This window comes from Erpetoichthys calabaricus, chromosome 2 (assembly GCF_900747795.2).
Source record: "Erpetoichthys calabaricus chromosome 2, fErpCal1.3, whole genome shotgun sequence".
Taxonomy (NCBI): Eukaryota; Metazoa; Chordata; class Cladistia; order Polypteriformes; family Polypteridae; genus Erpetoichthys; species Erpetoichthys calabaricus.
In genome coordinates this window covers 161,776,368-161,801,869 of record NC_041395.2, presented here as the reverse complement: position 1 = coordinate 161,801,869, position 25,502 = coordinate 161,776,368, and the positions used below count along the sequence as shown (strand labels likewise).

General features: G+C 37.3%; 1 protein-coding gene across 2 annotated transcripts in view; it reads left to right on the top strand.

Annotated features, from left to right (window-relative positions):
• Window positions 1-25,502, top strand: part of fndc3ba (fibronectin type III domain containing 3Ba) — a 532,014-nt gene that overhangs the window by 293,571 nt on the left and 212,941 nt on the right. For both annotated transcript variants that reach the window (XM_028794708.2, XM_051923036.1), the window contains exons 4-6: window positions 6,276-6,352; window positions 14,957-15,194; window positions 23,509-23,790. In XM_028794708.2, coding sequence (XP_028650541.2) covers window positions 6,276-6,352; window positions 14,957-15,194; window positions 23,509-23,790 — 597 coding nt within the window. The remainder of the gene's footprint in view (window positions 1-6,275; window positions 6,353-14,956; window positions 15,195-23,508; window positions 23,791-25,502) is intronic.

The window sequence follows — 25,502 nt, the reverse complement described above, 5'->3', positions numbered from 1 at the left end:
GAATCAGACCCCCCTACTCAAGTGGAAGAACAACATGGAAATGAAACTACATGGAAATGTATTGTAATATTGTAATTATAGGATGGAGAAGCAGGTGCTTATCTCAGTAGTTTTAGGTATAAGGCAAGGGAAAGCTCTGGGTGGGTTTCACACAAAAGCCAGAATTCATTGAGCACCAAGGTCAGGTCAGGTTACACTGGGATAGAAATGAAGAACAGTAGGAAAAGAGAACTGTGATTTATAGAGTCTGCCATTTCAGCAAAATTTTGAAACAGAAAAAAAAAATGCTTCTCATGAAAGGCTTTGAATGACCAAAAAATAGATTAAAACTTAAGAATTCAGCTGAACAGGATGACCTTCATAAATTTGTTAGCATTCTTCCCCTATGAAAGAATGATTAAAATACCATTAAGGAAGACTAAAACAATTTATATATATCATGCCAAAGAAAGAAAATAATTTTCGACAGGAACTCATTCACACAATTCAAAACCTCAACCACTGATTTAAAACTTATAAAGAATTTCATTGTACTCCCTATGTTTTTATACTTACGTTGGTTGTGATTATTTTATGAGTTATAGCAAATTGAGGCTTAAAAGAAAAATTGGTCGACAATTATGGGTAGATCATCTTTGGAAGTTCAGTTAGGTAGAATTCTTATGACATCCTTGTACTAAATTACTTTTGAGAGGACTTCAGCCATTTTTGAACGGGGAGCCTAAAGGAAATGGTAAAATAAAGCACATTTTATAGTTGTTTCTCTGAGTTTCTATAATATGTTCCTGCTATGGTTGGCAAAGGTAGGTTTAATGTAAGCAAATCAGTCTGTTTATGTTGAATGTGTGTTTGCTGATAGATCTACTTTGTTGGTGATGTAACATTAGTAGGTTTTGCATACCCATTGTAAGGACTGCCGTGGCCAAAAGTGTGGTGTAGCGACTTAAGAAATCCTACTTTGAATCTTAAGTATTCCGTTTGAATTCCTGCATTTTATGTAAGTCCATGTATTAAAAGCAACAGCCTCTTCACGTTCTGTTTAGTACATCTTTGTGTTTTATAGACTTTAAAATGTTGATATTTTGAGTCTAGAAGTCAAATGACCGCAAGATGTGCTTTAAATGTCATCATCATCATTTCCATCCTGTTTTTCTGGTGAGGTTTGTGGTAACAACATGCTGAGCTGGGCTGACATGGCCATTCTGTCGCCACCAATTTCCTCTAGCCTTTCCTGGAGAATACCTAGATGGGGCACTTTAGGATGTCTAGATGTAATCCTTTAAGTCTATCCAAGGTCTGCCCCTTGATCTTCTCACAGCAGGCCATACCCAATTCACCCCCAGAGAGAGAGGACATCCCAAGTACATGCCTGTACTGCCCTAGCTGATTTTTCTCCATCCACGGGAATTGCAGTCCATGGTTCTCCCATATTACCATCCTCCTCACCCTGTCACAGAAGTAGAGCCCAGCAACCCTGCACAGGATCCTAATTTTAGCTTCTTTTACTCAGATCAGTGCTTTCAGTCACTACCCCAGAGCTCATGAACCAAGAGAAGGATGGAGGTGTTGACTGATTGGTAAATTTAAAGGTTCATTTGTGAACTTGGCTCCAGCTTTACCACCATGGTGTAGTACAACCGTGTTCCCTGAACCAATCCACTCTTCAACTTAACTGTCTCCTCCACCATCTCTTGTAAATAACAATGATATGCTTGAACTCTTCTATTTGGGACAGTTACTAGTCTCTTACATGCAGGGATTGTGACACACTTTTCTGGGAGAGGACCACGACGTCAGATTTGGAGGTGCATATTCTCATCCCAAATCTGCATTGTACTCAGTTGAAAACTCTTCTAGTTTAAACCTAAGATCATAATCTGGTAAGGCCAAAATCAGACATTAGCCCATAGGCTTACATCCAGCTGTATACACTACAAACCCTAGCTGTCCCTTGATAGCTTCTACATGAATACCATAAAGACAGAAGATAGGATGTGCCTTTGGTAAAGTCTAACACTGTCATTCGAAGGTTTTGACTTATTGCCAAGTGTGTGAAAACAAATCGTTCAATGTCATGCAGTGGGGGATGCAGAACCACATACTTTTTATCACCTTTAAAGAGATATACCATTGGAGTACGTGGTCATAAACTTAAGTGTGGAATTATTTGCTGCAGTAACTGTCTTTGGACCTTGACGTGCCATCTACTCATAGTTTTACTTATCACATTTATCCCTTAGTAAACTCTTTAACTAGAGCTGGATGATAGACTGGAAATGCTTGGCTTAATTTCTGAAGGACAGGCTGATGGTTGATGTAGGCCGTGTTTCATTCAAGAAGTCGCCTTACTACTAGGCCTGATGAATATAGCCCTATGTAGTCAATTCTTATGCCAAAGTTTTGGACCAGACTCCTGTGTCGTCTTTTACTTGAGTACGGTGTTTTAGCCTACCAGAGGCTGTGCACCTGGAAGCCATGAGACAGAGGTGGGGTATGGTGTGCATGCATTACAATTGTATATTAGGTACTGTATTTGAAGCAGTTATCTATGGCACTGAGTACTTTTCCTGGCTAAATGGATTACACTGTATCTTGTTTAAAATGCCTTTTGATTTTTGTCTGTTCTGAAAATGCTTCTAGTTTCTATAATAAAGTGCATTTCATTTTATCTTAAATAGTAGTGACAGTTTTGCTGTTAAATTACATTGAACCTAAGTAGAGTATTCAGACTGCTGTATTGAGAGAATGAGTCAGGGAGCAAACTATGAGAGAAAGATGGAGAAAGAGAAGACTAGAGAACAATGCACATTCAACTTAAAATGTTACCAATTCCATTAATCTGTTTCTATAGTACATTTCTGCCTTTTCAGTGCTGTGGTTGAACTTGACTCACACTTAATTATGCCATTTATAAATGAATTGGAAGACAACACATGCTGCATCGCATTTGCCTGGTCTCAGGCTCTAGCAGATCACCTTTACTGAACAAAGCCTACATCCAGCTATGGTTAATTACAGGAATGATGGTTAAAAGTGAAAATTGTAGGATTTTATTTATTTTTGTAATATGTGGAAGGCTTGGGAAATTATTTATAGTGTAAATTTATAGATGGACTATCGTGTAAGGGTTTTCTCATAGTGTGGCATCTAGTCTATATATTGATAAAATCTCAGTAATGAATATGTGTGTGTGTATAATTATATATATATATCTATATATATATATATATATATATATATATATATATATATATATATATATATCATACTATTTTAATTAAAATTTAATTAAAAATACAAATATTCAGGACATTGTGTAATGTGACAATATATAAATAATAATAGAATGGTGTGTGAAGATCAATAATTAAATGTGTCACAAAATCCATGTACGTGTTTTTATATATCTCTTTATGTAGTTATTTAATTATTTATTTCCACAGCAGCACACACAACAAGAAATAAGCCTTGAGTTTTTAAAGTATCACTTTCACACATGAAAGTTATGAGGACGGTGCTCTGTTTTTCAAATGCTTCATCGTCTTTCAGGATTTGAGTAAGTAGTCGGGAGAATGATTGTAGATGTTCAGCCAACAAGTGCAACATTTATAGCTCCAGATGCAGACTTCTTAGAGGGCGATGACTTCAGAGCTTCCTGAGTATGCATTTTGCACAGTAATTCTGTAACATCTTGCATATCTCATGTCCACCATTGACTCCCTCATGGTCATAAGTGTAGTCACTCACAGATGCATGCTGGCTACTGCCATTTGCTTGCCTTGAGAATTCTGTGGCTCATCACTGTGTTGCTTCAGTCTGCAATGACTAAAGGTGGGTCATTCAGAAGAAATCAACCTTTCACTAAGTCTTTGTATCTTGATGAGCAAAAGTGACAGTTTAAATTTCAAGGCTTACATCATGTTGCAAGTCATTGCAATAAGTGTGTCAAATAATTTAAATAAATGATTAAATTATTAAAGAAATGTATAAATAAATAAGGCAACAAAGAACATACATTTTATGACCTATTTAATTGTTTATTCTCATGTTTCATTTTCCTATTAAATTATTGTCACATTAGACATTATATTTATTTGTATACTTATTTATTAAAATATAGTCTGAAATATTCTTCCATATATGATATGTCATATATGTATACGTACTGTATGTTTATGTGTATATTTGCACATGCTATATGTACATTATATTTTATTGAATGTTAACAGTAATTCAATACTGAATTCATTATTGTCCTTTTTTATTGCATGGTACTTTCACGTTGGATGTGATTTATTTAAATACACTTTATGTTCTTAATAAAATATTACCAGATACCTGTGGTAAAATTTTATAATATGGAAGTAAATAATTCCAGGCATTTTTTCTTTGTGCTTCAGAGCATTTAGACGGTGACATTTTATCATCCTGTACAGCCAAATACTGAATTAAAAGCTTTGGCCGAGCCTCATTTCAGCTGTATTATACGCCAATGACCAGCTACTACATCTGCGGAGCCCTTTCTTTGAATTGGTAGTTCACCACATAAAAACATTCTACCAATGTTGGAACAGATTTTTTGGAAGGATCTTGACGTTTTCAGTTTTTGCCTATTCCTCCCGGTTTTCAACATTTTCTCTGCTGTTATTTTTTTTTCCTGGTGTGTTCTTCTAAACATAACTCTCAGTAGTAATTCTCTTCATTTATGTTTATATTGACTCAAGGTTACTGAGTAGGGATGTTCTGTCAAACAAGTAGACTAAAGAAAAAGTTATGTTATTTCTCAGTGCAAAATTAAAGCTGTGGACAAGTAAGTCAAGGCAAATACTTCAGCACTTTCAATAGTTAGATTTTCCCAGATTTGCAAAGATTCTGATGTTTGTAGGGCTCCAGTATGGACAATAACCTACTTCATCCGTCTTTGGCATGGCTTTAGTAATATACGGCACTGAAGTGTCTTTTTTGTAGCTTTCTGGGTGTACCTCTGGACTGGGACAAGAAAATCTTTCAGAAAAGAAATCCACATGGGAATTTCTGACCATTTACTATTGCTAAAGAGTGGGCATTTCTGATACAGTTATTCAGATTAGTAAAGTTACTCATTGTTCCTGTTGACTTTTCCCCAGTGAAAGTTTATTATTTATGTGTTAATGGAGGCCATGCTGATGCCTCCTTATTGCGTGAGCCCTTTGGAATGTTTTGCCAATGTTCAATGTCAGGCAGTTGCTATGTTTTGAATGGCTATGACTGTGTGCCCTCCAACTGCCTTGCCCCAGTGTGATGCAAAATCCTCACAGGGACCCCCAGAATTAATCAAAATTTATAGGAGGAACTAACTCTCAATTCAACAGTTTCTTAAAGGATGATCAAGAAAACTTTAAGAAAAATTGTTGACCTTTTTCCTGACATTACATTGAAACAAATGGATGAAAAGATAAAAAATGAAAAGTCAAACCACACCAACATTAGAAGTAGAGGAACTGAAACTTTTTACATTCTTAGTGATCACCCTGTTAGCACTGAAAAAGTACTTGACTCTGTGTGCATTATGAATAATTTTCATAGATCTCACCTTTTTCAGAAACCACAATATTTCTGTTTTAGATTGTTTATCAGGTAAAAAGTCCTTTTGTGGCCATTATGGAACCCAAATGCATCTTTCCACCTACTGAACTATTGATATTTGTCATCATTTGAATGTACATAAATAGTGGAGTAGAAATTTTCAAACTCCTTCTAAAACCCATCAGTTAATTGATAATAACCATCTCTTGCCTCGTGGCATATTTTAAAAAGGTAAATTGTGTTTGACCTGCCCTACAGGCAAAATCGATTATGCATGAAGTGTGGGTTTCTTGTAGCCGCAAAGAGTTAAATGTGAGTGACAACTTTTGCAGGTCAGGCCACATTTGTGGGTCAGGGTTAGACAAACAAACCATTATTGCTGCACCGGGACTTACTATTCTTCGAAGTTACGGTGAATTAGAAGTTAAGCCCTAGTGTAAGGAGGAATTTTTGGAAATGCTTCCCCTGATGGCCATCCTTTGTAAACAAGGCATTTTGATAAATGTGAGAGTCATGTTAAGATCCTGAGTCACTCGAAACCAGGAGAGCAGCTGGTTCAACCAGACTGATGTACTTTGAGTTTTTTTAAATTTTGCACTGTTGATGATTTGTTCCACAGCAAACTAGTTTTTCATTCCTCTTTCTTAAATGCAGCATTGTAACCTTTAATACCTTTCTCAGATCTGCTTGTTTGTGTTTTCACTTTGCAGGGCCTGCAGAAGTTCCCATGATGTCTCCTAATGGCTCCATTCCACCAATCCATGTTCCTCCAGGGTACATTTCACAGGTGAGTAGAAATTATACTTTCCATCATAGTGACATGTTTATGCGCCAGTTTTTTTCACTAGAAGTTTAGGTTGTGTCCATGTCACATGAGATTAATACATACTTATGGACTTCATGAGCTGATTCTCATATATGTGATATTGGATGAGTTTTGCCTACACCTCATCTGAAACTAATGAAAGGGTGGGGTGGGTTGGGGACCTTACTCTAAAAATTTGTGGTTAGATATTCCAATATGCTTTATGAGAACAGGGAGATGCACCTGTTGTATGCTTCTTTCTTTTAGTAGTCAAATGCCGTACAGGCACATTAATTCAGTGAGTTAGAGGTAGAAAATGCACCGGCATCCTTATGATTTAGTTCAGTTATTCAGTTCAGACCAGGTCACACCGTCTATCTAAATATAAAGGTAGTTCAGCTACCTAGAACCCCTTTGAGACATTCAAGCTTTCCCAGTAACTTACCTGTACATGCATGGGTCAAGGGAACAAAAAAAAATGTCAAGAAGCCTAGCATGTGTCTCACTATATGTATGGCTGTCATATTACTGATCATTTTGTAGAATGTTGTTTCTTAGTTTAACTGTTTCATAAGTGTCTAGAAGTCTGGGAAATTTTGAAATAAATGAGCTCCTCACCATCTAAGCCATGGAAAAAAAATCCTTAAGCCCACTTACCACCTAACACAGCATCATGCTCTGACAGAGGTGACATTGGGTTCTTGGGACACAAGTTATGGAAGTTGCCCTTAGTCTGGCTTTCTGCAGTCATAACAATGCTGTAATATTAGACGTCTTATCCTTGGTGCTTCACATTGGTCTAGGCAGTTTTCAATTTCTGATTTTTAATCTTCTTTGCGAACTGTGTACATTGTATAAAATGGTAAATAATCAAATAAAATTAAATGTAAACTTGACCAGGTGTGATAAGTACTTCAGTTAAAACAAAGGAAATAGCAACAACTTTGGAAGTGATGGGACCTTTATCTGGAAAGTACTGTACTGCAAGTTGCAATGAATCCACAGATGAAGACACAACCAGAGAATCTTGAGAAGAATTAGGTGAATTACAGCCAGGTTTCAAACAGTAATTGTTTAGACATACAAAGAGAGTGCTGGGATGCTAAATCTTATGGCATACTTGTATATAAAGATGAAATGTTTAAAAATCTGATCGTGTGTTTGTGTGTTCCAGTGCAAAGTATCCTACTTTGACTTTTTTAAAGTGATACAAACCCTTTCTTTGGACCATATACACTCACAGCACTCTTTTTGCTGTGTGAGATTTGGACATAGAAGCATTGCCAGTTCATGTAAATTGAATGGCAGTAAATGCTCAAGAATTAAATATTCAGTTTACCATGTACCACGATACTCAGGTTTTAACAACTTATGATTATAATATGACTAAACTTATGGAATTTGAGTTGTCTCTGGAAAAGGACCTTTATCTTGAAGCTGATTGGACATGCTCTTCAATCCAGAAGCACTGACACCAAAGGTGCAGACACACGTGTGATCATTTTTAAATGCAGTTATCAAAAAATATAAGAAAGGCTTAAACTTTACATATTAAGGCATTTTATTTTAGACAAGACCAATATATGTCTACTTGGAATGGTGCAACAGGAGCAATTAAAGGCATCTACTGTTGAGGCTTTTGTCCTATTAATTTGTTGAGCTCTCATATTGATAAAATAAGTTTAAAGAAGTACCACATCCAAAGACTATGCCCTTGTTGTTAATTAGTAAGCTCAGCAGTGATCAGTTCCTACTATGAAGAACCTCACATAAGGTGACTCGTCTTATTTTACATGTGACTTTTTGTAGCATAGATGTTTGTGCTCTGGTTTACATCTGAGATTTTCTTGAACTTACACAACTTGCATGCAACCTGCAACCTTTCAACCTTTGTTTTTTTTTCTTATTTTTTTAAAACTGCTTGTTTTGGGCCAATCCTGTATCAGTTATTTATGGCATATTACTTGCTTGTGGCCAGCGCTAGGGAATAAAATGCTTCAGCAGTTCAGCATTATAACCTGTTTTTATGTCTCAAGTTATAATCCTCACTGAATGGCAGCTAGGGACCAGACATTCAAGAACTCTGCTGCCCTCACTTTGTCTTCTTCTCATGTATCTTATCAAAATGATACTGCTCATTACAGGCCAGCTACTTGCTTCAGTTTGACTGCAAATAATTGGAATAGGTCGAGCTTCTCCTTTGACATTTTCTAAAAGAACAAAATGGACTTTTTGTGATTGTCTCACATTAGTAGCTGCTCAGTGGCTAGCAAGGAAAGCAGAATGAAACCAGTACCACATACGGCCTGTTGGCTGCGATACCTGTGCTGACTGACGTTTTATTTCTGTTCAAGATTTTTGCTGTAACTTCAAGTAAAAAAATGCAGAAGTGAAAGTTGGCTTCAAGTTAAGTTTGGCACTTAATGACTATGAGATACTTGTGGCCAATTTTTTTTTCCTGTTTACAATCTTTTTTGGACAATTTGATTTCCTCATGTAGGGCTCTGACTTTGTTTTTTTAGCTATTGCTGAATTAAATTGTGTATTAAGCATCATCCTATTTTCTTTCCATTTTCCAAATCCACTATTAAGCGTTGCACGATACCGGAACCTATCCTCAGATAACAGGACCCAAGACAGATATCTGCTCTGGATGGAATGCCAGTCTATCTGAGGGCACACTTCTCTTTACTTCTCTGCTAGACAAACAAACTGACACACATGTAATGGGAATGAGCAAAACACGTGAATACACAGAGAACGTCTTAGACAAGTAAGGTCCAGTTTTGTGAAATTACAAATGTCCAGTCAGCCTAACTAGCTTGTCTTTGGGAGGAAAAAAAACCCTTTTAGATACAAAAAAAAATGTGCACATTCCATCCGGACAGTGACCAGATCTCGATTTAGGGGAAGTCACCTTCATCCTTAAGACAGTACAGCCAACTGCTGCACCACCAACTTTACATCTTATCATCTCTTAATAAAATATGTCACCAGGCGTTCCTACACTGCATTTGAAGCAAACAATAAATACTGTAACAGTATTTGACTTGACAAAGATCTGTAACTAGAACAATAAATATAAATGAATTTTGTGGAATATTTGGGTGGTGATTTATAAATACACTACATTTTGCTGGGTTCCTTTACATTGACATTCAGTAAATGAATACAGTGGATGACACCCCATATGTGTCACACAGTTGGGACACAGCAATATTATTATTATTTTTTTAACAAATTTTTACAAATTTGGTCTGTTCAGTTAATATTAACTTCAGTCATGGGTGAAAAGTCTCTACTGCAAATATTATTAAGTTCTTGTTCTGACATGTTAATTCCCATTATATGGGAACCAAGATTTGTTTAAGCAAGTTAATAACAGACATACATTCACCATTTAGTTAATTTTTAGAAGCTGATTTGCCACTCTCCACAACTGATCTTCCTCTAATTGTTGTAAATTTACTGTATGTAAGACAATTTGCGAGACATCAGGTCCAGTCAAGATTTTCTGGAGAAAGTTCAAGCACATGGGCTGGCGCCCTGCCCGGAGTTTGTTTCCTGCCTCGCGCCCTGTGTTGGCTGGGATTGGCTCCAGCAGACCCCCATGACCCTGTAGTTAGGATATAGCGGGTTGGATATGGATGGATAGAAGTTCAAGCACAGCTACTAACGTCTTTTAAAACAAGGTGAGGAAAATAGCATTGTGTTTCAAAGACATTCCTAATCAGTTCTTTCTATTTATTATTTAGAATTCAAAGTAGGCACAATTCCATGTTGGTGAGAACTATTATTAATAAATAATTAAGAATATATACGCATGCACACACACAGATGAGTAGTCACATGACCTTTCCAGCTTTTCGCAACATTAAGCACATGGAAGGAACTGTGGTCTTGGTTGTGTAACTAGGCCATAGCAGGATATTTTCAGTCATTTTGAACATGGCCGATTCAGCCACCAGGTCAAACATAAGTGAACACGAGGGAAGTGACTGGAACAGAAAGTGAACCCAAGTCCCAGCCAATTGTACTGTAGTGATCTTCGTTTTATTTTTTCCGTATGATAACTTACTAGTCCCCCTGTTCACCAAATCCAAAAAATGCTGCATGTTTGTTTTCTTTCAAAGGCACAGTCCCACAAGACATGATGTGAAGTCACAGACCCAACAGAATGAATCAATTTATTCCTACCTAAACAGCGGCACAATAACATTACAAATATAGTGACTGTTACATAAATGTTTCTGTATAACAGCAAGACTAAAATGTGCTTTGAATTATCTCTTGAAATTAGCAATGTTCCTGGCATTCTTTTAAATCCTGGGCAAATAATTCCTTTTCTTAGGCACATGAAGACTACAGTAATGGAAGCTTGCCAGCTTTTCATGCTCGTTTTGAGCAGAATCTGCCAGTGCCAGTGCACACAGAGGCTTGGACTACGCCACAGTTTGTTTTCTTGAATGCCAGTCTGCTCAAAGCTTTTATTGGTTCTTCTAAGACAAAGGCTGCTGCCACTGATTTATAAATTTCCTTGTTCATATTACAATAGTGCCATCTTCTAGTAATACACAAATTTCCTTTTCTTCATCTTCTCCAATATAAAAAATCAGTGGTACTTTTGCAATATTAAAGTCATTAAATGTAGTTTTCAGTTTGTGTCTCATTGGAGGCTGAATGATAATGTTAAACCTCACGTTTAATATTTTACTTTGAGAATGAAGTCCCCAGCTTGTGTTATGTGGGATTCTTTTAACCCAGTATTTGTTACCTTTGGCCTGCACTGGTTAACTCAAATGCATTTTTATGAAATTAATAATATTATGCTTGCAGCACCTCCCTATTCATTAACACACAGTATATATTGAATGTCATTAGCTTGTAATATCCTTGCTGAAAAGGCATACGAACGAAATGAAGAGGGGTGGGCCAATAATAATCCAACCATGTTTTGGCATGCCATTGCATTAGTATGTTTTTCAGCATTAATCTAAAGTTCTATGCTTAATGCACAAGTGAAATGCTTTGGGCACATCATTTTTAAAATATTATAAAAGTTTTATAATATTTCACTGCGGTGGGCTGGCACCCTGCCTGGGGTTTGTTTCCTGCCTTGCACCCTGTGTTGGCTGGGATTGGCTCCAGCAGACCCCCGTGACCCTGTAGTTAGGATATAGCAGTTTGGATAATGGATGGATGGATAATATTTCAGTTTAAGGTTATATATAAAACGCAATAACGGCAAATCATTTAAATGCAGTGGACATATTAGCTAACTTCTTCACAACAACAAGGCTGTGGGGGACTGAACTTTAACCTGTTTCTATTGGGCACAAGGCAGAAATGAACCCAGAATGGAATTTCAATCAAACGCTTGGCTCCCTCCCTCCCTCATACCGTGTCAATTTAGAGTCTCCACTTATACCAGATTGTCTTTGAGATTTGGGAGGAAAGCAATCTGCGTACACTCCACACAGATCGTCACCAAGTCCCTTGGAGCTGTGAAGCCGCCATTCTGAACACTGCATCACTGTGCAGAAAGTATCAGCTGAGATGTCCATTCCTTTCCGACAATATCTTTTTAAGGCCAGTTTTGGTGGCATAATGGGCATGAAGACCTTGCAATTTTTATTTTCTTCCTTTAAAAATACAGTGGAGATGTTTGTGTGTTATTCATTTGCTCATTTTTTAAATCCACATTACTGCTGTACTAGTATGTGTTGAAAACAGCCATGGTTGCATTTATAAATACCTAAATGAGCTACAAGTTCTTGTATTTCCCTGCCAAAGTTTCTGCTCCTAGCAGCTGGCATCCTGCTCATATTAGGTTCCTGCTTTGTGCTCTACCTCCCTACAACCCTGTAATGGAAATAAGCAGGTTCAGTAAAGGGATGCATAGATAACTGCTGCTGGCCTGCTATTCTTTAATAGGACAGGAATGACCTCAAATTTGATTTAGTCATTTCAATACTTTGTATTGTATTTTGTCTATGGAACATTGGAACCAACCAATGTGCAATCAAAAATTACTTTCTAAAAATAATTAAAAAAACAAGGCAAACAAACAAAACTTGGGAGAAAAACATTTTTATGGGTCTCTAGTTCATTAGAGAGAATACATACACACAAAAGGTAAAGGCAAAGAGAAACCTGATGTTCTTAAAAATAAAGAGTATGTGTTTGGCAAACTGTCCACTCCTGAATATAGAAATACATTTTGTTTATTGTAATCATATACACTACTGATCAAAAGTTTTAGAACACCTCAGTTTTTCCATTTTTTCTTCAAATTGAATCAGTTGAAATGCAATGAATGGCCTAAAACGGTGAAACGGTAAGCAGTAAACTGCCAGAGGTTTAAATTTAAACTTTAGGTTAGCAAAAACTGAAAAAAAGGAAATTTCAGAATATTACAAATGGGCCTTCTTCAGGGAACAACTAATCGGTTACACCCTACAGATGTTCTGCAGCAGTTAAAGTAAAATTAAGCCTTGCAAGTTGAAGCAAACAATTTGCACAGGTGTCCCAACTTGTGTTGATTACTTAAAAGCCCTCTACCTGTTTTAAAGCAGAGTTGGAACAGACTGTGTTACTACACCCTCTTAAGTACTACTTGGCAATATTACAGTGGCATAGAAAAAATAAACACTGGCAAATATAAAAAAAATTAAGTCAAGGCATCATTACATGTACAAAATTTTATTCAAATTGAAGTGTCCTAAAACTTTTGACCAATAGTATATGTCATAACTATAAAGGAATTAAATGGAAGGAATTAGAAAATACAAGTTGTTAGTGGAAGATATGATATGTAGACATCTAGTTTATGTCTGTTGTTCTATAATTAGAAATAGTCAAATTAGATCCTTTGGGTTAAAGATTCATCCCACAATACTGCTCATGAATTAGCATTTCCCTTCTTCTGTACTAGAATTTGTCTTGGTTAGCCTTGCCATTATAAATAATCAATGCCACTGTACTTAAACCTCAATGTCTGGCTTGATTAAATCAGATTGAAGTGTATATTGCTTCAGAAATAAATGAACTAGTAGAGCTGGGGTTGTCAGGAGGCTCAAAAAGTAACAGAATCTTGAAAGGTGTTAAGCTGCTAGTTAAGTCAGTTAGGCTGACTTTTATGACACAAACTTGCTGCATTATATCCTCTTTCATCTGCCACAGAATAACCTCTACACCATAGCTTTATGGCACAGGGCATTTCAAAGGATGATATATAATTAGAGGATACACTGGATATGCACACCCATGTCATGTAATATTTTGAGATTTAATTGCTTTGTTTTTCAGAGGACAATGATTTTTTTTTTTTTATTTTAATGGCACATTCACAATAACAACTCTCGCCAAAGCACAGGCAGGAAATAGCTCTCGTTTTCATCTAATTTGTCTTTTTTATAATGCTGAGGGCTAGCTTTGTGCTTGTGTAAATGGGGGTGGGGGGGGTAAGGTAAATACTGAATGTTCTTGCAATACAAACCTGTTTTCTCGCCTACTTTAAAGTAACCGCTTTCTTACTTTCCTCATAGTGTAGTCTGAATTGTGTAGACAGGTGATACACTGGATCTTCAAGCACTGTGTTACTATATGTAGCAGAGAGATCAACCACATCAGATCCACAAAGTTAGTGTATGCTGATTCAAAAAATATAATGATTTAAATTGTTATAGTTACATTTACTTAGAGCAAAAAGGAAATTTGTTGATGACTGTACTTTCCATGGGATACTTATGGTATCATTTACTGCATCTGCAAGTTAAGTTCAGTTTCAGATTTCTTGTCACAGTGAAATTCTTACTTACATGACTGACCATCATGTAACACTTTGGAATGACATTTAGTGATCACCTCACATTTGGTTGCAGTGTAGTATGAATAAATGCCGGGGCACACAGAGAGAGGCCTCTGTGCCCTCTTTTGTATTGAACCAATGTGTCATCTTCATCACATCACGTGATCCTGTTTTTCATACTTTTTTGCAGCCTAAAGACTGTGAGGAAAACAGTTTGGAAATCTTACAGTTTGAGTATGACAACGTAGTGGCAAAGTGGTTAGTGTTGGCCCTGTAGTGTTTTGTGGGAATGTGCTATAGAACTAAATGTGGTGGTGTTGTTGTTTTTGCTGCTGCCATATAGCTCCATAGATATAGGCCTGCCTAGTCACTGTGTGAATGGGTTTGCATGCCCTTTCCATGCCCGTGTGGATTTTCTTCACACTTTTCAAGTTTCCACCCACTTCCCAAAGTTGTGCAGGTTATTTCAACCAGCGGCCCTAAACTGGCCTACAATGAGACTAGATTGCAGCGGATTATTGTCACTTCATTCATTGTGTTGGATGTTGCCTGGTTAGTCTTTAGCTCTCTGTACTGAAAAAGTATTCAGAAGTGAGACGAATAAGTGAACAGATACTACGGAGTTCAATGGATTAACATGCTGAGCTCCTCATGATGATGTAGCAGTGGGGCCGGGCATGTTGCATTATCTTGTGCTGCTTGCTCAATTAAAATACTAGTGCTTCAGTGCGCTGCCAGTACTAAGTGCCTCTGTTTTTCCTTTTATTATCTTTCAGGTTCTAGAAGACAACACCGGGGTACGAAGAGTGGTCGTGACACCCCAATCTCCAGAGTGCTATCCCCACAGCTATCCCCCAGCAATCTCTCCCACACATCACATACCTCCGTATCTCACTCATCATCCCCATTTCATCCCCAACTCTCATACTGCATTTTATCCACCAGTAACTGGGGACATGCCGCCTCCTTTCTTCACACAGCACCATCTCCCTCCCACAATATATGGAGAGCAAGGTAAATATATATATATATATATATAAAAACTGTGTTAGTTTTGTGTATAAATTCAAGAAACTGCAAACCTATTGTCAGTTTTATGATCACTAGTATATTTCTTTTTTTAGGTTGTGTTTTGTCTTGTTAGGGTCCTTGGGTGAGTCTATTCTCCCCTTTGTACCCTTTATTATGTAGACCTTAACAAAAGGTCTCAAATGTCATATTCTTACCTCACTGTCAGGTACTGTAGTTCAGAACTTCCCTGTTTCTCTTTTACATCTATAACCCCAGGCAACTTGATAGACTAAAAGAGCAGGGAAGAGAAAGAGTTGCGCATTTAATTATGCATTATAAATAATATGTTTTTTTTATAACTAGTGCCATGTAAAGTGAATAGAATGTGGCATTACAAACCAATACAAACATGATAGTGCTATATGTGTTGTTTCAGGAGGCACGTAAACTTGTAGTTACACTCAGTTCTTCAAAATTTGTCATTTCCTTTTAGCTCTCTTCAGGTCATCATCTCTGTAAGGACAAACAGTTTATCTGAATATGGATAGAGGTCTTCTCAAAATGGAGAATGGCAGAGAGAGAGAGATAGGGAGGCAGAGAAACCAAACTTATACCAGTTCCTGTTAAACTTCCTGTACCAATTGCTTGTCGTGGTACAGAGTAGCCTCCTTTTTTCAACAACCAAGTCCTTCAGACCTTGGAGTTTCAGCAAGAGTCATGGCTGAATATCATACCATTCGATCCAGGCAGATTGTCCTTTCATCTCAGGCTAGCTGGTCAGTTTATGGCCTACCTTGGGGAATGGCTCATAGAATGTCTAGCATAGAGTTGTAACAAAGTACCCTCATAAAACTGGTTACAAATAGATGTCACTTTTTGCTACATTTTACACATAATACCAAGCCCGTAGCCCATAATGCATTTTGTTCATTCATCAAGCTGGAGTAAATGAAATATTTGTGTAACACAGTTAAGGATTAGAACATTTAAGTGAATAGTCTAAATAGAAGAAGCCACAGCGGTACCGAGAGAGAACCTGAAGATCTTCAGAGCATACCTTTTGAAGGATATTATTTGAGTTAACCTCTTAATAGCAGAAAGTGAGCTGCCAGATAACTCAAATGAAACTTTACCGAAGCAAACTCTACAAGCTGACAATGATTTGAGCTACATGAGAAAATTAATGTTTAATTCATATAGTCCCGTTAATGGTGAACATTATCACGTATTGGTTTATCTAAATATTATATAATTCATAAAGGGCAGTGGTAGTACTAGCTGTTAAAATGATACGGTCTGAGATATACTAAGAAACAGTGGTGGGATTTGAAAACCTAATCTTCAACTGCCGTTTGTGTAGTGCGCACAGCAATTCTGACGTGTCCTACCCTAGCTATTACTCCAATGCGGCGAGTCTCAACACAGTCACAGGAAAATGACTAACACATTTTGTGCTTACAAGGAAATAGTGGTTATAGTCCTTAAGATTGCACTGTACTCCCAAATGCTGATTGGCTATGGTCTCCAACAAACTGCTTTAATTCATTTTAGAAAAAGATTTGATGTGGTAACAACTTGGAATATGCGTTGTTTGTCTTGATCTGAATAAGTAAAGTGAAGAGGCTTTGTATAATCCAGTTAGTAATTTAATTTCAGTCTTGTTGATAGGAGGTGTATTTGTTTGTGGAACTTACAGACTGTATTCACATGTTTAAAGCCATTTCTGCTCAGTTGGACAAATAATTTGAATAAGGATGGTAAGACCGTCTATTTGCCCGTGTATTCATTGTGTGATAATAAAAATGTTGGAGAGGAAAGAGGCTTTTCAGAGAAAAGGAAGGCTTAAATGCTTTCTTAATTAACTAGCAGTAGTCAGCCATCTTATTTAAGGTTGCCAGAGTAGCAACAGGCAGGCTGTTTAAATAGATATATACAATCTGACAGAAACCTTAACTCAAGGCGACTTACCCACTTTGCCGCACTGCTTGTTAATGGTGTGGGCCACCAGGGCGCATACAGCCGCCCTAACCCCAACACAGACAGGCAGGACACAAGTTGACACACAGCATACCTTTATATATTGGTGGGGAAGCGCTTTCTTCGCTTCCCACAAGAGCACAATGTCCACAAGACAAAGCACAGTTCTCTCTGCTCTCCAGGCCACCACTCACACTGCATATTGTTACTTTGAAACACAACGTTTTAGGATGCTTCAAAATTAGAGAAGAAAAGAGCACTTTATCAGCCACCTGTGTTTAATACCAGAATTTCTTTCACAATATTGTATTTGTTTCTTTTTTCTTTACTCCTAATTTATTTTTGTTTTATTTTATTACTGTGTGAGTTTTTCATTTTTATTTGTCATGTTGCGGTTTTGATGGCCCAGACACCAACCTGTACAAGGATATGAGTGGTCATCACAGAGATGGACTGGGGCGAATGAGGATACAGACAGACGTTTATTGAACAACAAAGAATTAAAGTGCAGAAGGCACAATAGTATTTCATTGAATAAGCCTTTTTAAACACAAATTTTGTCCATTTGAAACATTGTGTTTGGGAGTGCACCATAAATATGTAAATAATAAGAACATAATAAATTTGACAGATGAGAGGAGACCATTCAGTCCATCAAGCCAGTTTGTTTATCTAATAGCTAAGCTGTCCCAATTTCTAATCCAGATTCTTCTTAAATGTTGCCAAGGTTTCTGTTTCAATTACATGTCTCGGTAAACTACATGCCTCAATATAAATAAATACTTCTAAAATCCAAAACAATCTTTCATGCTATATTCCTTTTCCCCTCATCTGGACATCATAGCAAATCCCAGATTGTTTGGCCCACTGCATCCTGATCTGCCTCCTCAGTCAGTGCCCCCACCCATCCTGGCTTTCTGACATCTGCAGTGGTGATGTTATGATCTGGATCCTCTGCCTCTCCCCGTTCTCCTCTGCTTGCTTAAAGTCCTCTGATTCAAATATAGCCACATCATGGAACCTCCACACCAGCCATCGGTCTGGCTCCCTTCTGTAGCTCAATAGAGCTGACATTGCCTGTCCTGTCCCCCTGACTAGAAATACCTTGCATCCAGCTGTTCTAATGAGAGATCAAAGTTTTATTTCTTGTTTTTTTTTTTTTTTTTACTCTTTTTTGCTCTCCTCTCTAGCACTAACCCCTTCCTTTTATCGCTATTTACTATCAAATGATGCTTGTTAATTACTGTGCCGCTTATCCGGTAGTCAGCACAATCCAGCTATTACATGTGTTCATGTGCGCGCCTTAATAAAGCCTAGGTCAAACAGTCGGGCAGTGCTTAAAATGCATTCCAATCAATAAATCAATCATTTTAAAACACTCAACGACACAACTTACAACAGTGGTAACCTTTAGTGCCGCTGTGAGCTCAGACAAGGATGGACATGTTTGAGTACATTTTTACATCATTTGTGAAATATAAACTAATAAAAATAATGTTGCGCCATTTCTGTAAGTTACAAGAATGAATTCTTTTTTAGTATACGAGGTTGTAGACTACTAAAACTGTTAGGATGAACAGAATTACAAGGGGCTGTCAATCATCATTTTATATTGCAGTAAACCTAACTCACAAAATGGCATATGCTGAAACGAAATTAAATTTATGGTGTGTACTTCTGTGAAAAAACGTAATTCTTCCCAAACTGGAGTGAGGGCCATTCAGTTTTGATCGCTACAGTAAATTATTTTCTGTTCTTCTCAGTTGTTATCCACCTTAATAAAAAGATAAGTCCCTCTGTGCCTGTCTGGTTGCTATGTCATTACAACAGATGGCACATCACAAACATTTTAGTAATAAATGCATTTTATTTGTCATTCTAACAGATGGTGCATCTCAAACATGAAGACTTCTTTTGTGACTCCTATACCAAATGGCATTTACAAAGTGCACTGCAAATGTTAAAGCTGATGTCTGTGTTGATTAACCTAGATTTCAGCCCATCTTGAATGGATAGCACAGCTGGCATTTTAATAACTCTTTATATATGATGACCCTTGAGTGTATTATGTTTAAGTGTAGCTTGAATCAATCAGATGTTTTATTCTTGATGTATCCGTATCCTGATGCTCATTTAATCGATTAATCTTGGCTCTTGGCATATTTTTTTAAGAAATCCATTATATTACATACTTTTTATTTGCTGACAATCAAGTTATTCCGTTAGTTAACTCATCCATTTTTCTTTGTCCACCCTCAAAAATTGTGGTTCTTAATTTCAGTTTTATTTCTCCTGCGTTAGGTATAAAAGGTGCATTGTACTACCCATAACATTGGTAGAGTAGGGTAGCCCTCCAGCCTTGGCATCTCAAAAAGGGTTAAATCCATGCCCAAGGACACCGTGAGGCCAATGGGAACATCAATAAGCTAAGAGATATTTGAGTTAATGGGAACAGATTGGCAGTTAATCATCATATAATGATCACTCGTCCAAGCTACTTTATATGGCAGATTGGCAGTGACAACGCCAATGCTGAAGAAATAATGTCCAACCAGAAATTTAGAAGCACATTATATCATACCTATTAGGATTTTGTGAGACAATGAGGTAAAAATGTCAATGCAACGTATCTACATGACATACTTTATGGGGCATGTCTTATCATCACAGAAAACCTGATCATAAAAGGCAGCATACTTCAGTCTTGTAAGGCGCTGTGCCCAGAGATAAAGTTAATGTTTTAGCAACATGAAACTAAAAAAAAACTACAGTGGACTTCTTTAAAAAGTGTCTTAGAAAGGCCCAGTCAGAATTTTAAGTTGATTCCTTTTGAAAATCTGTTGGTACACTTTTGAAATTTCCAGCAAACTGTACTGTTAAACGTAACTCATAATTCTCATTGATCCTTCAGTGAAGAAGATACTAATGTAATGGACTGCCACTTTCTCAAGTGTCTTATATTTTCAAACTTATAAATCATACTTCAGAGGAACGTGACAAAATCTACGTGGGATTAAATGGGTCAAAAGCATTAACTGAGAGGTTAACGATTTTCAGACAAAACACAAAATGTTTGCAAGAGGTGTGCTATGTAAAAATTCAAAGCCAAATATTCAGGAATGCCAAGTATGAGATGCAAGAAGAGGCTAAACTAGCAGCACATTACTGTCTGTTTTAAATGTATGAATGGAGTAAATTGTGTGATACAAAAAAGGTTTTATGTGGCAAAAAGTGCATAACAGATCGAGCATATACACTTTTAGTAATGGAAGATAATCACAGCATCTTGAGATGCACAGTTGACAGAGACTTCATACAAAAAAAAAAGAAAACGAACCATGTCTGCTGTCAAAATTGTTTCCTCCAAATATTGACATGGTGGGGAGCTAAATACATACAATCAACATTGCTGCCTTTTTCTCAACAGTTTAAAAGTCATAAATATTTTCTTTTTGTGCACAGTGTCAGGTTTGAAAGACTGAGTATATGATGTCTGTAATTTATTAAAATGCTATACACTGTACTGTATTTCCCAGAGAAAGCAATGATAAAAGGTTTAGTTGGCAATTGTGGCCAAAGTCATTAAACATGGGAGTTTGGGGGGATGAGTTTCCCACTGCAGGATTTTGCTGCTAAAAGAAAAGTACTTTAGCCCAGAGTTTAGAGAATGTACTTTTGGGGGGTCCCCACCAAGGCATTACTTTGACAAAAGGGTTTGGATGTCAGCGAGCACAGCAGCAGTAGTGGTCATTTGCTACTACTTGATGCATGTGCAAAAACCCTACTGTATATAGCACTCACTTTTTATTTGTTGTAATGAATTAGATTCTGAAAATATAAACAGTGTTGGCAATAAATGAGAGCTTAAAAATCTCATACTTCTAAAGTGGCTTAGCTTTTTTTCTTTTTCACCTCATTTGTTGTGTCTGACTTTGTACTCATCTTTTTGCACAAATGAATTTTTTGTGTTGACTGTATAGACAGACTCAGATGCTTGACCACAAGGATAAGTGAAAAAAGACAGCGAGCTTTCATGATTCAAATCCTTCATCTGTTTCCAGTTTGCTTATGTCAAGATGGGATGCAGTTATGGAATATTGCATGAAATATATACTTAATTGCTTGTAATTCATATATATTTTAAGTGTGGTACAGTGTAGTACAGAAGAGCAAACTGATAGGATTTGATAGAATGATGACAGCTTGGATTGATGAAGAGAACCACAGACTTATACAAAAAAACTGTCTTATGTAGAATATACACTAACTTTCATCATTAAACTAGAAGTAATAAGAGATTAACATATGTTGATACTTTGGGAAAACAATGAAATTATTGCATATCTATCTATCTATCTATCTATCTATCTATCTATCTATCTATCTATCTATCTATCTATCTATCTATCTATCTATCTATCTATCTATCTATCTATCTATCTATCGCAATGAAAACACACTAGTTTTTAGTTAAAATGCTTACATCTTGATTACATCTTGCCTGAAGAAGGGGCCTGAGTTGCCTCGAAAGCTTGCATATTGTAATCTTTTTAGTTAGCCAATAAAAGGTGTCATTTTGCTTGGCTTTTCTCTAGTTAAAATGCTGAAATTTAGCATGATTGTACATCTAGGGCAGTAGGCATCTGCTAAGAAAAGAAAAATTCAAAACAACAGAGTTTAGGGGTTAAAACATCCCTACAACAGATAAACTAAATACCCCAAAAACACTTTGACTGATTTAATTGAAATTTGGTGACGTTATCAATAGAGAAATATAGTCGACGAGTGTTGTTTTATTTGACCGGGGACTTTATGCAAATGAAGAACAGAGCAGAAGTGATTGACGAGCCAAGCCAACAGCAGCGCTACCCAACAGGGTGGACAGATGACTGAAAAGGAGACAGTGTCCTGAGGCCTAATTTACCGCATAAAGTTTGCTTTCGCAGAAAAAAGAGGCTCAAAATGTGCGTACACAATTTCCCACACAAGTGTCTGGATTTATGAAATAAAATTTGATGGGGGAATGCGCATATATTTATGGCAGTTCTGACCCACACGTTCACAACATTTCTGAGAAACTGGGAAATGACAACAACCTTAATCAATTAGTGAAATGCAGCCAATCAGATAAATGACATCTCACACGCATAGTATCATATCACCAAGCTGTTGTTTTAGTGTGCTTTAATGTGACACACATATTAAAGCTCAAATGTGATGAATATGAGCCTCAGACTGTATTTTAGTTCCCTTTTTTGGAGAACCAATGCTATGTATATGCATTTTTTTGTTTTATTTTTCGTCAGTTTAGACTACCTGTTGTCACTTCCCCAGGTCAGGAATATCTCAGCCAAGCTTCATTCCATCATGCATGCTGTTCTGGAAGCCTTTAACAAAATCCTATATCCAATTTTCATGTGGTGTGGATGCATATACATATAACGCAACATGTTGTTACCAACATAAAAAGAGAATTGCACCAGTGTCCGTTTTCCTAATGTAATCTGACCAATAGGGGTGCCTAGCGAAAATGAAGCTGCTTTTGTTAACTGTAAGTAGTTACATTTTATAAACATGCATATCATTTGATGGTCCCTAAGTCTAACCCTAACCGACTACACTATAACTGAAGCCCATTGTCTTATGAAATTTTCCTGGTAAAGTCAGGTAGCACAGGCAGTATATTTATATACCACATTTACCAGGTCACTTTTTATATTTCATGGTTTTATTGTGGATTTTCTTCCATAACAAGTCATTACACATTAAATGTTCCCTGTACAGATGTGTGTATGACATTGGCGTCAGGCCTTTGCTCCATTATAAACCCTGTATTTGTGTTCTATATGAAGGAGCTGGATTGGGAGTGCACTAATGGTACAGAAATCAGTAATGTTATCTCGTAGTTCCAGAATTCTGGTTCCAAAGCTGTCCAGTCACTATTTATGTTCAGTTCACACATTCTCTCTCTGTCTTCATGAATTGTTCTCTCGATACTCTGGCTTCCCACAAATCTCAGAGACTTGCATCTCTAAATTGTTTTGGTATTGTTGTAAATTGTTTCAGCTTGTATGTGTGTGGTCTAGCTTTGATCCTGCTGTGATTGATTCTTTGCATCTGCATTGGAAGAAGCAGGTTTTAAACATGGGTGGGTGAAGGCCTTGCATCGGTCATAAATAAAAGCTTCAGTTTCTCTTCACATTTTTCTGTTACGGTTAATACTCTTATTATTTGGTTATAATAGGAATGGTTTCTTTATATCTTTGCAGAATGAAATATTAACAACAGTGACCTCAAACGTGATTTGGTAATTTAATTAATTTCTCTTGTCTTTCTGCAGAAATTATACCACTGTATGGCATGTCAAGCTATATCAGTCGAGAGGAGCAATACAGCAAACCACAGCACAAGAAAATGAAAGAGAGGCAACTTGAAAGGCAGAACCGCATTAACAGCCCACCATCAAGCATTTATAAGAATATGAGCTCCTGTGCAGCAGTGTACAATGGATACAGCAAGAGCCACGCCGGATCAGGGGGTGGAGGAGGGGGCAGTCCTGGCATTAAAAAGAGTGAGCGTCGAGCAAGGAGTAGCCCTAGAGCTAACGAACAAGAAGTGCCAGGTAAGTCTTCCATTAACTGGATTGTGGAAAAGTAGGAGAAATTCAGTAATTGACTTTTAAAGGAGGAATGTTATTCTTGGTATTGTCCACTTGGTGAGCTCAGGCCTACCAGTGTCTTTATTGGATGTAGCACTTGTCCTACGCGCTGCCCCCACTTGTCCAATCAGCTCCTCACTCCAGTCTCCCTCTGTTTTTAAGCCCATGTGTTCCATATTTCTTCCTACACCTGTACTCCCACCTCATCCAGGTGTACAGGAAAACTTAATATTTTAGTAAAATTTCAGGTGGCTCATTGCTGACACCCTGACATGAATTCACTGCATACTTGAGCCTTCATCAGCATTTTTAGTTTCGTCCTTATGTCATCTGTCAGCACTCATCTCTTGAAGTGCAGTGCCAACACTTTAGTGGCCTGTAGTCAGGTGTGCTGCATATCCACTCATCATTCCATTGTCAGGCGGTTGCTCTTTGTTGAAAACCAAACTCCTGTGTTGCCATGACAACTGCATATTTCCAAACTGCCGCAGCCTGATCATTTTACCCTGTCCACAATGTACCACTTGTATTCCAGTCATCCTCAACTTTTTGTAAGCCTACAAAGTTCAAGTAGGACCCCATTTCTTGGCTGTGCAGTTAAGATGTGAGCGAGTCACTGGCATAGACATGCTGTAGGTCACGGTATTTGAGAAAGGGCACGTCTCTGCTTTTTATTGCAAGGTGTCTGAGCAATCTCTCAGCATGCTAATACAGATGGCAGGAAATTATTCAAACACACACCTGCAGCGGTTAGGTAGAGCCGCATCTCCTCTTTCAGAATCAACAGGACTGTGGCACAAATCTCACTATTCACACGGCTTGGTGGGCATTTATCGAGAATGGTAGCTCTTCTGTATAAGAAAGCGATGACATGTCCAAAGAATACAGCGCTTTGAGAAGTTTACGTTGCACTGTGCAATAACGCAAGTGTTGAAAGGGGCAAGCTGAGCCAGATGGCATTGGTAATCTGGACAATGGGCAGGCCAATGGCGCTGTCACATTTTTATGAAACGGTTACCGTACATGCTGGCTTGGTTTTCTAGGTGTTTCATTATATCCAGTCAGTAATATTGAAGGAGCAGGCAGCCCTTTCAGCACCTTTTATATTGTTATACATTTATGTCTTCCACACATGGATGCCATCTTTGACATGGTTTTCCTACAGATACTTTACTGTCCTTTTCTTAGTCTGCTGGCATGATATCAAGTCCATAGTTGTTTCTACATTTTCCCACATCTTTTTCATGACTGTGTTGCATTGGTTTATCCACAGTAGCATTAAAAGTAAAAAAAAAAACTCCAGACCTGATTATCAGTCTCTGTCATTGTTTATTTTACAAAGGACCATTCATAAGTAGTTTGCATGGACAGATGCCAGTCTAATGTTTCCAGCTTTCATGGAGTCCAGTGTTTACTCTGTATTCCAGCATTTAATACATATGTTTTAGGTTCTCAAACTGAAATATGTAGATAATCCATCACCTCCATTTATACTAGAGGATTCTAAGTTTGGGTCTGGTGTAAACCAGACTGTCTTTTGGATGAGGAAGTTCCCATTGTACCTTTGCTGTATTGCATAAATTAGAAATTTGTATTGGTTAGCTTCTAGTAAGCCAAGTAAACCAAAATGGCATTCCCTTACCTGTGAGATGTTGAGTTTGTCTGGTTATCTTGAT